At 41.7% G+C, this 12,997-nt stretch overlaps 1 protein-coding gene across 1 annotated transcript in view; it reads right to left on the bottom strand.

Moving 5' to 3' along the window:
• TXNRD3 (thioredoxin reductase 3) overlaps positions 1–12,452 on the bottom strand; it is a 58,032-nt gene extending 45,580 nt beyond the window's left edge. Inside the window, exons 1-2 of the mRNA XM_045812353.2 lie at positions 12,048–12,452; positions 299–359 (exon numbers count right to left, since the gene is read on the bottom strand). Of these exons, the coding sequence (XP_045668309.2) occupies positions 299–359; positions 12,048–12,206 (220 nt within the window). The 5' untranslated portion in view covers positions 12,207–12,452. The remainder of the gene's footprint in view (positions 1–298; positions 360–12,047) is intronic.
• Between the last annotated feature and the right edge of the window lie 545 nt (positions 12,453–12,997).

Consider the following 12,997-nt stretch of genomic DNA (forward strand, 5'->3'; position numbering starts at 1 on the left):
TATTTTGCCGGAAAGTTGGCAGATGCGTATGAGGCGCCTGCAGTTCCCCGACCGTAGCAGGTTATACACCCTCTTCCTGCTCCCTTCCCTCAATATGAAAAGCATGTAAGTTAAAAAAAAACTACACCAAATTATTTGTCAGAAAGAGTTCTATTTTCTGCATGGTTGAATGTAGACAAAAACAGCTCACCTAACCCAAAGAGACAAGAGAAAATTGAATTGAACAAAGCAAATGGGAAGTAGTCAATCTTGTTGACGTTTATTACAAATAAAAGTATATACTGCCCATTCTACTTACCGACTTGATCAAGTTCCAAGATATTACATTCAATTCCCAAAGAAGAAAACAGTTCTTTAACCTGGAACAAAAATTTACCTGAGTTTTACTCTCACAAAGATTCAAGAGAGTTATGAAATATGGGCATAAACGTGTCCAAAGCAAATGTCCAGTTCTCTAAGTTGCAGCCAAAGTAGTATTCTAAAACCCACTCCTTACCATCACTTAACAACCTTCCGGGCCCTCAGCCCTCAAGATAAAGCCCAAATGTTCCATTTCCAAGATGGAGACACTGGGAGCTTGGCAGACCTGCTCCCCGGTGAAACAACCACAACTGGTGAAAATTCATTTAAAAAAACACCATTCAAAGTCTCTGGGAAGTGTCTAAAGGGCACACAACAAATAAAACATTTAGTCAAAAAGATGTGGTAGACGTCAGTAGGAACAGGCAGAGTCTGCTCCTGTCCCTCCCTCCCCTGCCCTGGGTCAGTTTGACAGAAGCCCCACTTCAAGTGAGTGCGGACAAGGAAAGGAGGCTCCCTACTCCCTGAAATCGCTGTCACCAGAAGGGGCAGGCCACCTGCATTTCTTAGTCTCCCCATAGCTCTGAGTGGCAAAGGCTACATTCCTGGAGAGCATGGCTAACCGCACAGGGGCTCCTTTCCTCCTTCCTCCACACAGCCCCCACTCATAGAGCAAAGGCTCTACCCCAGGCTTAAACTATTGTAGAGCAAGGCTGCAGGCTGGGAGAGGTAAGCCAAGAGTCCCCACCCAGAGCCCTGCTCATAAAGTAGGGTTGTCACTCTGAGAGATTCAGGTCACTGTCCTACCCCTAGATCTGAAGCAAGGTCTCAGAGATTTTGCCCAGGGGAAGTGGTAAACCATAAGATCAGAGAGCTCCAAAGCTCTATCCAAAAGAAATGACTTTATTTGAAATAGACCGTGTGGAAGGGCAAATCTAAAGGCAACGGAGATTTTGGTGGTAAGCAACAAAGAGAAGGCTGGTAGCTTCATTAGAGTAACAGGCAAAGCTGCAAGTCAGCAAGTTGACCAGAGAAAACTGGGACAGAGATCGTTAAGAATAGTCCCTCCAGGGTGAGAATAAGCCACAAATATGCCTCAAAAACTACCCCCTGAAAAAGGGCCCAGATTTAACTGGACAAGAGCGTGGAACAATTTACACACCCAGGACATTGTCAGAAACAATAGAGCAACTCATCTGCAATTAAGGGGGCCTAACATCTAGGTATGATACCAACAGAGACAGAAAACATAACACAAAATAGGTGATGGGGATTAAGGAGGACACTTGTTGGGATGAGCACCGGGTGATGTATGGAATTGCTGAATCACTATACTGTACACCTGAAACTAAGAAACACTGTATGTTAATTGGAGTTAAAATGAAAATTTAACTAAAAAAAGAAAAGAAAAAGAAAAACATCACACAGTCAACTAGAGCCCTGCTAAAATCTGTCATTCCAGGGTGACTGTACACAGATCCAAGAGGGCACACTCTGAGAAGTGACACCAGAGGCTCTGTCGGTGGAGATAAACTTCCCTAAGATAATCCTGCCAACTTACTATAGAGAAATAAACAAGCAAAGAAAACAAGCCACAAAGAGGAAAGAGTCAATACCTGGAGTTGCTACACTATCCCACCTGAAATGTCCAGGTTCCAACCCAAAAAAACTACAAGGCATTCAAAGAAACAGGAAAGTGGATCCATAGACAGGAAGAAAAGCAGGCAAGAGAAACAGCCTCTGAAAAGGCCCAGATGTCATAGGGAATACACAAAGGAGCCATGACAAATATGTTCAAAGAACTAAATAAAGTTATGCTTAAGGAGATGAAGAAAGGTAATAGAAATTATTTTTGAAAATCAAATGGGAAGTACAGAGTTGGAAAGCACAATAAAATGACAAGGTCACTCGAGTGCTTCGACAGTACATTTAACCTGGCAGAAGAAAGCACTAGGACACTTGAGGTTAGATCAATGGAGATCGTGCAACCTGACGCCACAGAGAAAGGAGACTGAGGAAAATGGATAGTCTCAGAGAAACAGGAGACACTACTAAGCACACCAACATACAGTGTGGATATGAGAAAAAAGGAAAGAGAATGAAGGAGAAGAAATTTCTTTGAAGAAATGTCCAAAATGTCCCAAAGTTGATAATATCCAAGAAGCTCAACAATCCGTGGATAATCTTAGGAGGATTCCTTGTACTTGATAAATCACTGTTTTCTTGCAGCTTTCAACATTCTCTCCTTGTCTTGTTTCGCAGCAGCGTGATTACAATTTGTCTTGGTGTGGGTCTCTTTGGGCTTGTCCTTCTTGGGAGTGCTTTGAGCTTCTTGTGTTTGTATATTCACATCTTTCTTCAAGTTTGGGGAGTCTTGGGCCATGATTTCTTCAAACAAGCTTTATGATCCTTTCTCCCTGAACTCCCATAATGTATATATTGTTCTACTCTATTTTGTCCCTCAAATCTGCTATTCTGTGTTCATTTTTCTTCATCCTTTTTTCTCTTTGTGCCTCAAACTCAGTAATTTCAAATTCCCTGTCTTCAAATTCACTGATTTTCCCCTGCTGGTTGGAGTTTTCCACTCAAACATGCTAGTGAATTTTGTAATTCAGTTATTGTATTTTTCAGTTTAGAGTTCCTGTGTGGTTATTTTTTTGTTGATAATCTTATTTTGTTTCTATATCATTTTCCTGATTTCTGTTAACTCTTTGTATTTTCCTCTTTGAGTGTATTTTGAAGTCTTTGTCTAGTAAATCTGAAGGCTGTATTTGCTCAGGATGTCTTTGGAGATCTATTTTTTCTTTTGAATGGACCATGTTATTTTGTTACTTTGTATGCATATGATCTTTTGTTGAAAATTCAGCATATAAAACAACTGCCTCTCCTAGTCTTCGCAGACTGGCTTCATGCTGGGGGAGAACTTCACTAATCAGTGCAGCATGAGGGCTTAAGGTCTTCTGAGGACTTTTCCAGGCATTTGTCTTTCCTTGTATTGCTTTTCACATATGGGCTCAGTTTTCCTGTATAGAAGGCTGTTTTAAAGTGTGTTAAATTCCATAAGAATCTCTCCCCTGCTTCTTCTTGGGATCTTAGCGGTTCTGTTGTATTCTTCTGCAATTTCTTATCCCCAGGCATCTGCAGATTTGAAGTCCACTTTCAGTTTTCACGAGCCACGCCCACTGCTTCTCATAGCTTCCTTCAGCCTAAGATCCCAGACACTTCTGACTGTCTGTATAGTCTATGTTAGACATCATAGAGACAAATCTCTTAGGTAGCCCTGAGTTAAGAACATTGCAAATTTGGTCTCTCCGCTCTCTTCATTTTGTTGAAGGAAACTGGGGCCCAGACTGCTGCTCACCTCTTACTGTCCCTTGGAGCATCAAGGAGTGGGTGAGGGAAAGGCCATTAAGAATGTCACAGAATTTTCTACCATTTTAAATGTGGCATTTTCTTCATTGGGCATATGCTTCATTGTTGTAGATCTTTGACTAGTTTCCAGAGCGCCTATTAAGTTATCTAAAATCTTGCAGTCCAGAGGCAGAGGGATAAAATATTTAAAGTGTTAAAAGAAAAAACTATTGGGACACCTGGGTGGCTCAGTGAGTTATGTGTCTGCCTTCAGCTGAGGTCATGATCCCAGGATCCTGGGATCGAGCCCCACATCTGCTTCTCCCTCTGTCTCTGCCACTACCCCTGTCTGTGCGCTCTCTCTCTCAAATAAAAAAAATCTTTAAAGAAAATAAAAGAAAAAAACTACCAACCAAAAATTCTATATCTAGCAAAAAAAAAACCCCACAAACAAACCCAAAACAAACAAAAAAACAGTCCTTCAAATATGAGGCAGAAATTAAGACTTTCCCAGACAAACAAAAGTTGAGGGAGTATTAATACTAGACCCGCCCTACAAGAAATGCTATTGGGAGTTCTTCAAGTTGAAATGAAAAAAATGCTATACAGGAATCAAGCCATCTGAAAATGCAAAGTTCTTCAGTAAAAGTAAATATCGGGAAAAACATATAAAGAAGTATTATTATAATTTTAGTTTATAATCACATTTTCTTACTCTTTTATAGACTTTTTAAAAATAGCATAAAAATAACTACAAATCTATGATAATGGGTACACAATATATAAAGATGTAATCTGTGAGACTGATAATGTAAAAAGAGGCAGAACTATGAAGAAGCACAGTTTTTGTGTGTGATGGAAGTTAAATGGTTATCAGTTTGAAACAAATAACACCTTTAGAATGTTATATGTAATTCCCACAGTAACTACAGAAATATCTAGTAAGTACACACAAACGGACAAGGGAAGGATCACTAAAAAAAAATAAACACAAAAGAAGACTGTAAGAAAGAAAATGGTGGACAAAAAACTATGATATCCACAGAACAAATAAAATGCCGAAAGTCCTTCCCTTGGGTGCCTGGGTGGCTCAGTCAGTTGAGCATCTGCCTTTGGTTCAGGTCATGATCCCAGAGTCCTGGGATCGAGTCCCACGGTGGGCTCCTTGCTCAGCAGGGAGTCTGCTTCTCTCTCTGCCCCCAACCTGACTCATGCACTCACATGCCCTCTCTCTCACACAAAAATAAAATCTTCAAAAAAAAAGTCCTCCCCTAACAATAATTACTTGAAATATAAATGGAATAAATTCTACAATCAAAGGACATAGACTGGCAGAATGGATAAAAGGCCAGGATCATGCTGTCTAGAAGAAACTCATTTTAGAGCTAAGGACACACATCAATTAAAAGTGAAAGGATGGAAAAAAATATTCCATGTATATAGTAAAGAAAAGAGAGAAGGCATGGCTCCTCTGAGATAAGGCAAATAAACTTTAAATCAAAACTGTTACAAGAGACTAAAAAGGATAATATATAACAATAAAAGAGTTAATATACCAAGATGATATAATAATTACAAAAACAGAACCACCAAATATCAAAGCTTCAAATATATGATGCAAACACTAAACAAATTGAAGATAGAAATGGACAGAATTACAATTACAATAAGAAACTTCAATATTTCACTTTCAAAACCGAGTAGAGACCAACCAGACAAAAGATAAGGAACCAGAGGACTGAAAGAACACTGCAGACCAAATGGACTTCATAGACATATTACAAAACACTCTAACCAACGTAAGCAGAAAAGACATCTCAAGTACACATGGGACATTCTCCATGATAGACTATACACTAGGCCACAAAACAAGTCTTAATTAAAAAAATGAAATCATACAAAGTATCTTTTTTGATCATAGAATGAAACTAAAAATCAATAGAAAGAAGAGTAGGAAATCCACAAATATGTGGAACTTAACACACTCAAACAATTGGTCAATGAAGAAGTCACAAGGGAAATTAGAGAATATCCTGACAAAGGAAAATAAAACATACCAAACAAAACATACCAAAATTCGTGGAATGCAGTGAAAGTAGCAATTCAAGGAAAATCGATGGCTATAAATGCTTATATTAAAAAAGAGAACAGATCTTAAATCAATAACCTAACTTCACACCTTAAGGAACTAGAAAGAGCACATAACTAAACTCAAAGCTGGCAAGGGGAGGAAATGACATAAACATTAGAGCAGGGGTAAACAAATAGAGAATAGAAAACGAGAGAAAATCAACAAAACTGAGTTACTTCTTTGAGAAGGTCTACAAAAATTGACATAACTTTAGTTATACTAAAAAAAAAAACAGAGAAGACACAAATAACTAACATCAGAATTGAAAGAGGGACCATTACTACTGTTTTTACAGAAAGAAAAGGGATTACAAGAGTATTATGAACAACTGTATGCTAACAAATTAGATCATCTAGATGAAATTTATAACTTCCTAGAAACACACAACCTACTAAGACTGAATCATGAATAAATGAATAGTAAATGTGAATAGACCTGTAACTAGCAAGGAAACTGAATCTGTAATCAAAAGCCTCCCAACAAAGAAAAGCCCAGAACTAGATAGCTTCACTGGTGAATTCTACCAAACATATGAAGAAGAATAAACACCAATCCTCCTCAAACTCTTTCAAAAAATCAAAAAGGGTACACTTCTAAACTCACCCTGTAAGGCCACCATTATCCTAATACCAAAGCCAGACAAAGATACTACAAGAAAACTACAGACCAACAACAGACCCTGGTGAATAGTGACACAAAAATCCTCAACAAAATGCTAGCAATACAAATTCAACAGTATATTGAAAAGATTATACAACATGACCAAGTGGGATTTATTCCTAGAATGTAAGGATGGTTCAACATATAAATACAAATCAATGTAATACACCACATCAGCAGAACAAAGGGAAAAACTACACGATCATCTCAATGAACGCAGATAAAGCACTTACGAAAATTCAGCGCTTCTTCATGACAAAAACACTCAAAAAACTAAGAATAAAAGAAAACTACCCCAACATACCAAAGACCATATATGAAAAGCCCACAGATAATACCATACTTGATGGTGAAAGACTGAAAGCATTTCCTCTAAGACCAGGAACAAAACAAGGATGCCTGCTTTCACCAATTCTACTCAACATAGTACTGGAAATCCGAGTCAGAGAAATAAGGCAAGAAAAAGAAATAAAAGGCATCAAAATTATAAAAGAAATATAACTTTCTCTGTTCACTATTTCTGATATATATAAAGCCCTAATGATTGTATTAAAAAAAAACTTAAACAAATTCAGCAAAGTTGTAGGATACAAAATCAACACAAAAAGTCAGTTGCTTTTCTATATATTAGCAATGAACAATCTAAAAGAGAAATTAAGAAAAAATTCCACTTACAATAGCATAAAGAAGCCTACTTAGGAATAAACTTAGGAAGGAGGCAAAGACTTGTACACTGAAAACTACATGTTACTGAAAGAATTAAAGACACCAATAAATGGAAAGAAACCCCACGTTCATGGACTAGAAGACTTCATATTGGTAATATCTACATATTAAGTGCAAAGTGATCTACAGATTAAGTGCAGTCTCTATCGAAAACAAATTTTGCAAAAATGCATACAGATATTAGCCATTAACAAATGGCCAATGAGGACACAAAAAGATAGTCAACATCACTAGCCATCAGGGAAATGCAAATCAAAACCATAATGAGATACCACTTCATGCCCATTAAGATAACTACTATCAAAACAAAACAAAACAAAAAACAAAATAACAAGTGTTGGCAAGGATTTGGAGAAATTGGAAACTCTGTGCACTGTTGGTGGAAAAATAAAATAGCATGACCACTATGGAAAACAGTATGGTGGTTCCTAAAAAAATAAAAAATAGAACTACCTTATATGTGATCCAGCAATTCCCACCTCCGGGTATATACCCAAAAGAATTCAAAGGAGGGACTCAGACACATATTTGTACACCCAGGTTCACAGCAGCAACATTCACATTGGCCAAAAGGTGGAAGGGACCCAAGTATCCATCAACGGATGAACTGACAAACAGCATGTGGTAAATACATACACACGATGGATATTAATCAGAAAAATTCTGACACAGGCAACAACACGGTTGAACTCTGAGGACACTGTACTCAGTGAAATAAGCCAGTCACAAATGATTCCACTTGTATGAGGTAACGAGATTAGTCAAATTCATAAAGACAGAAAGCAGAATGGTGGCTTCCAGGGCTTGATGGGAGGGGAAATGAGGAACTCGGTTCGGGAAGATGAAAGATAGACGGCAGGAATGGTTGCCCAACAACAGTTAAAATAGTCAAGTTTATGTATATGTATATTTTGCTTCCCCCAAAAAAGCTAATAATAGATGTATAAAATTTTAACACACAAACATGAATTAGGGCTGGGGAAACATGGCTTAAAGTTAACATGGGGAAGGGGTTTAAAATATCAGGGCATTCTCTCCACTGTAGTTTGGGCCATTATCTTGTATCTGACTTGAACAGTAGCCTCCCGACTAGTCTAGCAGGTTCCACACTTAGTCTAATCTTCACACCACTGCCAGCTTTCAAATCACAGAACTTTCACTCCTCTTCTCAAAAGTCTGAGACGGCTCTGCCTACATCATTAAGTCCACACTTACCAGTGAGCGTTTTGAGGTCTCATCAGTATCACCTCGAAAGTAAATTTCCAGCCATTTTCCAGTTTACTCTCCTGATTTCTATCATATCCCCTCCGTCCAGCCACACTATTTTCATTTCATCATTTCCTAGTTTTGCTTATACTAATTCCTTAGCTAGATGTTCTTTCTCACCTACAGATATCCAATGTATCCCTTGAGGAACGCTTAAATAGTTTCCCTGAAAATTTTCTGATCCCCACAGAAACAACTGTCTTTGTCTCTCATTCCCACAGCCCTTGTTTCTCTACAGGCACTGCCTGCAGGACAGGACAGCCAGTTGATTACTGTTTGCTGGACTATGAGTTCTTAGGAAGAAAGACCAGTTTATTCATTTTCATGTCCCCAAATACTCGGCCCCCATAACACTTGCTGAATGATGTTAGTGGCCCAATCAAGGAACAAACCTCTCTATAGGACTCTGTGCAGGTAAGGACAGATATGAAACATGGTGTCCAATTTGCGGTGACACATTTCAAAGGTTCACAGTCAAGCTATTAAACAATGAAATTAGTGAAGTGTCACGTGTACAGATAAATGATATGAGTACCTAAAGAAAGTGGGCTGCTTAGCCAGACAAGAAGAACACTCAGGGAAAATACTAAAAGATCTGCCATCCAAGTAGAAGCAGGTTCTTAATTCTATGCACTGGAGCAACATTCAGCTCCAAAACTGAGTACACGTTTCAGTGAGACAAATTTTGCCTCAATTTTTAAAAAAAATTCTTCTAATCGGAGCTGTCCAATTACGTAATGGGACTGAAACTACTGGCCACGTTATTGGAAATGTTGACAAACACAGGGTGGAGGATCATTTGTCCTAAGATTTTCTGCATCAGCGAAGGTTTAACTAGAACGACCTAAGACCATTTATTAATTCAACACACATTAAATGCCTGACACTGTTCTAGATCCCAGTGATACAGCACTAGACAGGCACAGTTCTGACCTCTTGGCCCTTTTACAAGCTCCAAAGAACAACTTAAAAACAAACAAACAAAAAGACAGAAGGTAGTGCTTAGAAACAGACCAATGCATATACAAGAACCGGGTGGATGATGAGTGAGCATTCAAAGTAGCACAGGAAGGATGGGTTCTCCAATAACTGAAGCAGGGATAACTGATAAGTCATAAAGAAAAAAACAACTGGATCCCCACTCAGCATCAAGTACAGGTGGAATAAAGAAGATGAGTGTGAAAAATACGCTCTAAACTTTCAGGACCTAAAACAGGAGAGTATCTTTAAGACCTCAGAATAGAAACAGATTTCTTAAATGTGACATAAGAAGCACGAACTATTAAAGGAAAAAAAAAGTGACAAATTCAGCCTCATTAAACTCGGCAAATTTCAGGTAGCTAAAAGATCCCATAATCAGAGTGAAAAGAAAAGCCAAATCTGGGACATTTCCAACATATACAACCAAAGGATTAGTATCCAAAATATACAAAGAACACCTACAAATCAGCACAAAAATAAAAACAAAAGATGTGAACATTTCATAAAAGAGGAAAGCCAAATGACCCATAAACACAAGAGAAGATGTTCAACTTCCTCAGGGAAATGCAAAATTAAAGCCACAGTAAACTACCATTTCATAACTGCCAGAATGGTAATAATTAAATGTATCACCTATTCGCAAGCAAGTAGGGCAGCGGGAACTGTTATACACTGCCAGTGGGAGAGTAAATTGGTATAATCACTTGGAAAAACATCTTTGCATCACTTAGGTAAGGTAGAAATCATGCATCCTCTATGGTCCTGCAATTCAGCTTCAAGATATCTACTCTAAGGTAAGTGTTACACGCATGCACTGGAAGATACGTGCAAGAAAAGGCACAGCTGCATTGTCTTCAAATGCAAATACTAGGCACTGCACAATCAATAAACTACGGCATGATTCATCGTAGGGATTACAGATACGAAAATTAACAAACCACAGCTACAGATACTAACATGCATGAATCTCTAAAACATAACTGTTGAGAAAAAAACTGCAAAATAATACGTATGTATGATAAAGCACCAAAACAAGCCAAAAGGGACAAAATATCATTTAAGGATATACACCTATTTGGCAAAACTGTAAAGAAAAGCAAGGAATTCTGGATAGTGGTTAACCCTGGGGGGAGGGAGGAGTATGTAATGTGAGTATTAGTAAAGGGAAAGCTCACTAAATATAGTTAGAGATTTAGCAGGGATAGCTCTACCTGGAGAGTACGGATAGTGCCCTACCACTGTCATCAACTGCAGACCCAACAAGGCAGAGAAGGACCTTGCTCAGATACTACTTTACTACCCCAGCAGAAAGAACAGCTTTCTTCTCCCCAGGGAACAGGCCAGCCAATGAGAGACTGTCACAACACAGCCGGTGAAAAGTCATCATGCCTGAAACTCCCAGTTTACTCTAATGGACTTTTTGTTTATAAAGTCCTCCCAACACCACCTACCACCCTTCCTCTATAAAAGAGCATCCCTCTCCTCTGTTCAGCAGACTTGCCTATGGTTTTGCCTATGGTTTCACGGTAGCTTGCTTATCCTGGATTGTAATTCTCTGCTATTCCTGAATAAGTCCATTTTTGCTGGTGAGAGAACTGACAGTTTTACTTTTTAAGGTTAGCAGTAACCAGAGAGAGACATCCAAGGTTTCCAAAATACTAGTGTTTTATTATTCTTTAAGATGTATATGCATGATATACATGTTTTCTCAAACAATATACAAGGCAATGTAAACTTGAAAATAAATCTGAAAAACATAGCCTATAATTTGACAAACCTAACCCAACAGTTTATGTTTTTGCATATTTCATTTATTGTTATTTCAACTTTTTGTAATGTACAGTTTGAAACACTGAAAGTCCCTATCAGACAGATGGGTTTATCTTCCAAAGGTTCCCTTCTAAATGAGTTATTTTTTCCACTAAGAATAAATGTACCCCTAAAAATAATGCTGTATTCCCAGCTAGCCCCCCACCAAAGTTAAGGTAGTGTGCAAGACAGCTGAAACTACCCATCACCCGGTACCATCCTCTCACCCTTCATTATGTTCTTTTTACAGGATGTAGAAACCAGGGCTCCGTGGGGTTCTGTAACCTGGTCAAGGTCATGCGCTTAGGAAGTGGGATCTGAATCCAGCTCTAGCCCCCTCCCAAGTCGTGGCCTCTCCTCACATCACCCTTTTATTAGGCAAAAACTTTTTGGAAATCCCTTTTATCTCTCCAAAAAACTCTTGATAAAGAAGCCAACTTCAGGCTAACAGCCAGAAGGGGGAGGGAGAACCAGGGGTTAACCCCCCAGGCCGAGGCCCCAGAACAATTATGCTAGGCCTAGGAGGTGGGCAGCGTGGCCGCCTCTCCAGCGGTGCCAACGGGGCCAAGCCACGGGGCCGGGTCCTCGTTGTGTGTCACCATCACCCCTGGTCCCGGGTCCCGGGTCCCGAGTCCCGGCCGCCGAGCACTCGCGCGGCCTCCCGGTTCGCGTCCGAGGGCTGAACGGGCTGCACTCGGGCCCCAGGGGCGCGCGGGGAGGGATAAGACCCCGGACTCCGGAAGACCTCGCCTCCCCCAGGCTCCCACTGCCCCCGCAACCTGCGGGCCCCGACCCCCGCCCCGCCCGACCCCGCCCCGCCTACCCGCGTGCTGTGCGGGCAGTAACTCTTGCTGAAGATCATGACTCGGTTACCCTCGATGAGGCCCAGGAGGCGGCGCCTCAGTTCGTCGCGGGCCTCGGAGGACGAGCGGCCCGTCCCGGGAGACGACAGGCGGGGTCGGCGCCCTGGCGGCGAAGACATAGGCACGCCGCGGACGCTGCCCAGGCGGCGGTTGGGGACCGCGCCCACCTTCACCGGCCCCGGCGATGTCTGCGCCCGCGGCGGCGGTGGTGGCGGTGGCTGCGCCAGGGCGGCGGTGTCGCTCCCGGCCTGGCCGGGCCAGTTCACGGACCGAGGGGCGGGCGGCAGCGCCGGGAGTGGGCCTGGGAAGGGGAACCCCGAACACCACCCAGGCCGGGCACCTGCCGCCAACTCGGCCGGACCGCCGCTCGCGCCGCCCCGCCCCCGGCGCCGCCCCGCCCCCGGCGCCGCCCCGCCCCCGGCGCCGCCCCGCCCCCGGCGCCGCCCCGCCCCCGGCACCGCCCCGCCCCCGGCACCGCCCCGCCCCCGGCACCGCCACGCCCCCGGCACCGCCACGCCCCCGGCACCGCCACGCCCCCGGCACCGCCACGCCCCCGGCACCGCCACGCCCCCGGCACCGCCACGCCCTGCGCATGCGAACTAGGACGTTCCTGGCCACCAGAGGTTGAGGGGAGTCGTCGTCCCTTCCCAAAGAGTTGGATGTTTGGATGTAGAGCAGCATCCTTATTATCCGTTTTGCGTGCGAATCCTCGGATCGTCCAGTCTCCGTGATGAGGCTTTGGGTTGCCCCCTGCGGAGTACTTCCATGCCTTGTAAGCCCCCTGAAACCATCTTAAAAATAGGCATACCTCAGTGAAGATAGATGTCTCAATCTTATGAGAAGAGTGAATAAATAAAGTCGTCTTTAGGAAAGATGGCTATTTTTTTTTTTACTTTAAGTTTATATTTTA

Source organism: Ursus americanus, chromosome 14, assembly GCF_024610735.1.
Source record: "Ursus americanus isolate L20-20 chromosome 14, mUrsAme1.1.p, whole genome shotgun sequence".
In the NCBI taxonomy this organism is placed as follows: Eukaryota; Metazoa; Chordata; class Mammalia; order Carnivora; family Ursidae; genus Ursus; species Ursus americanus.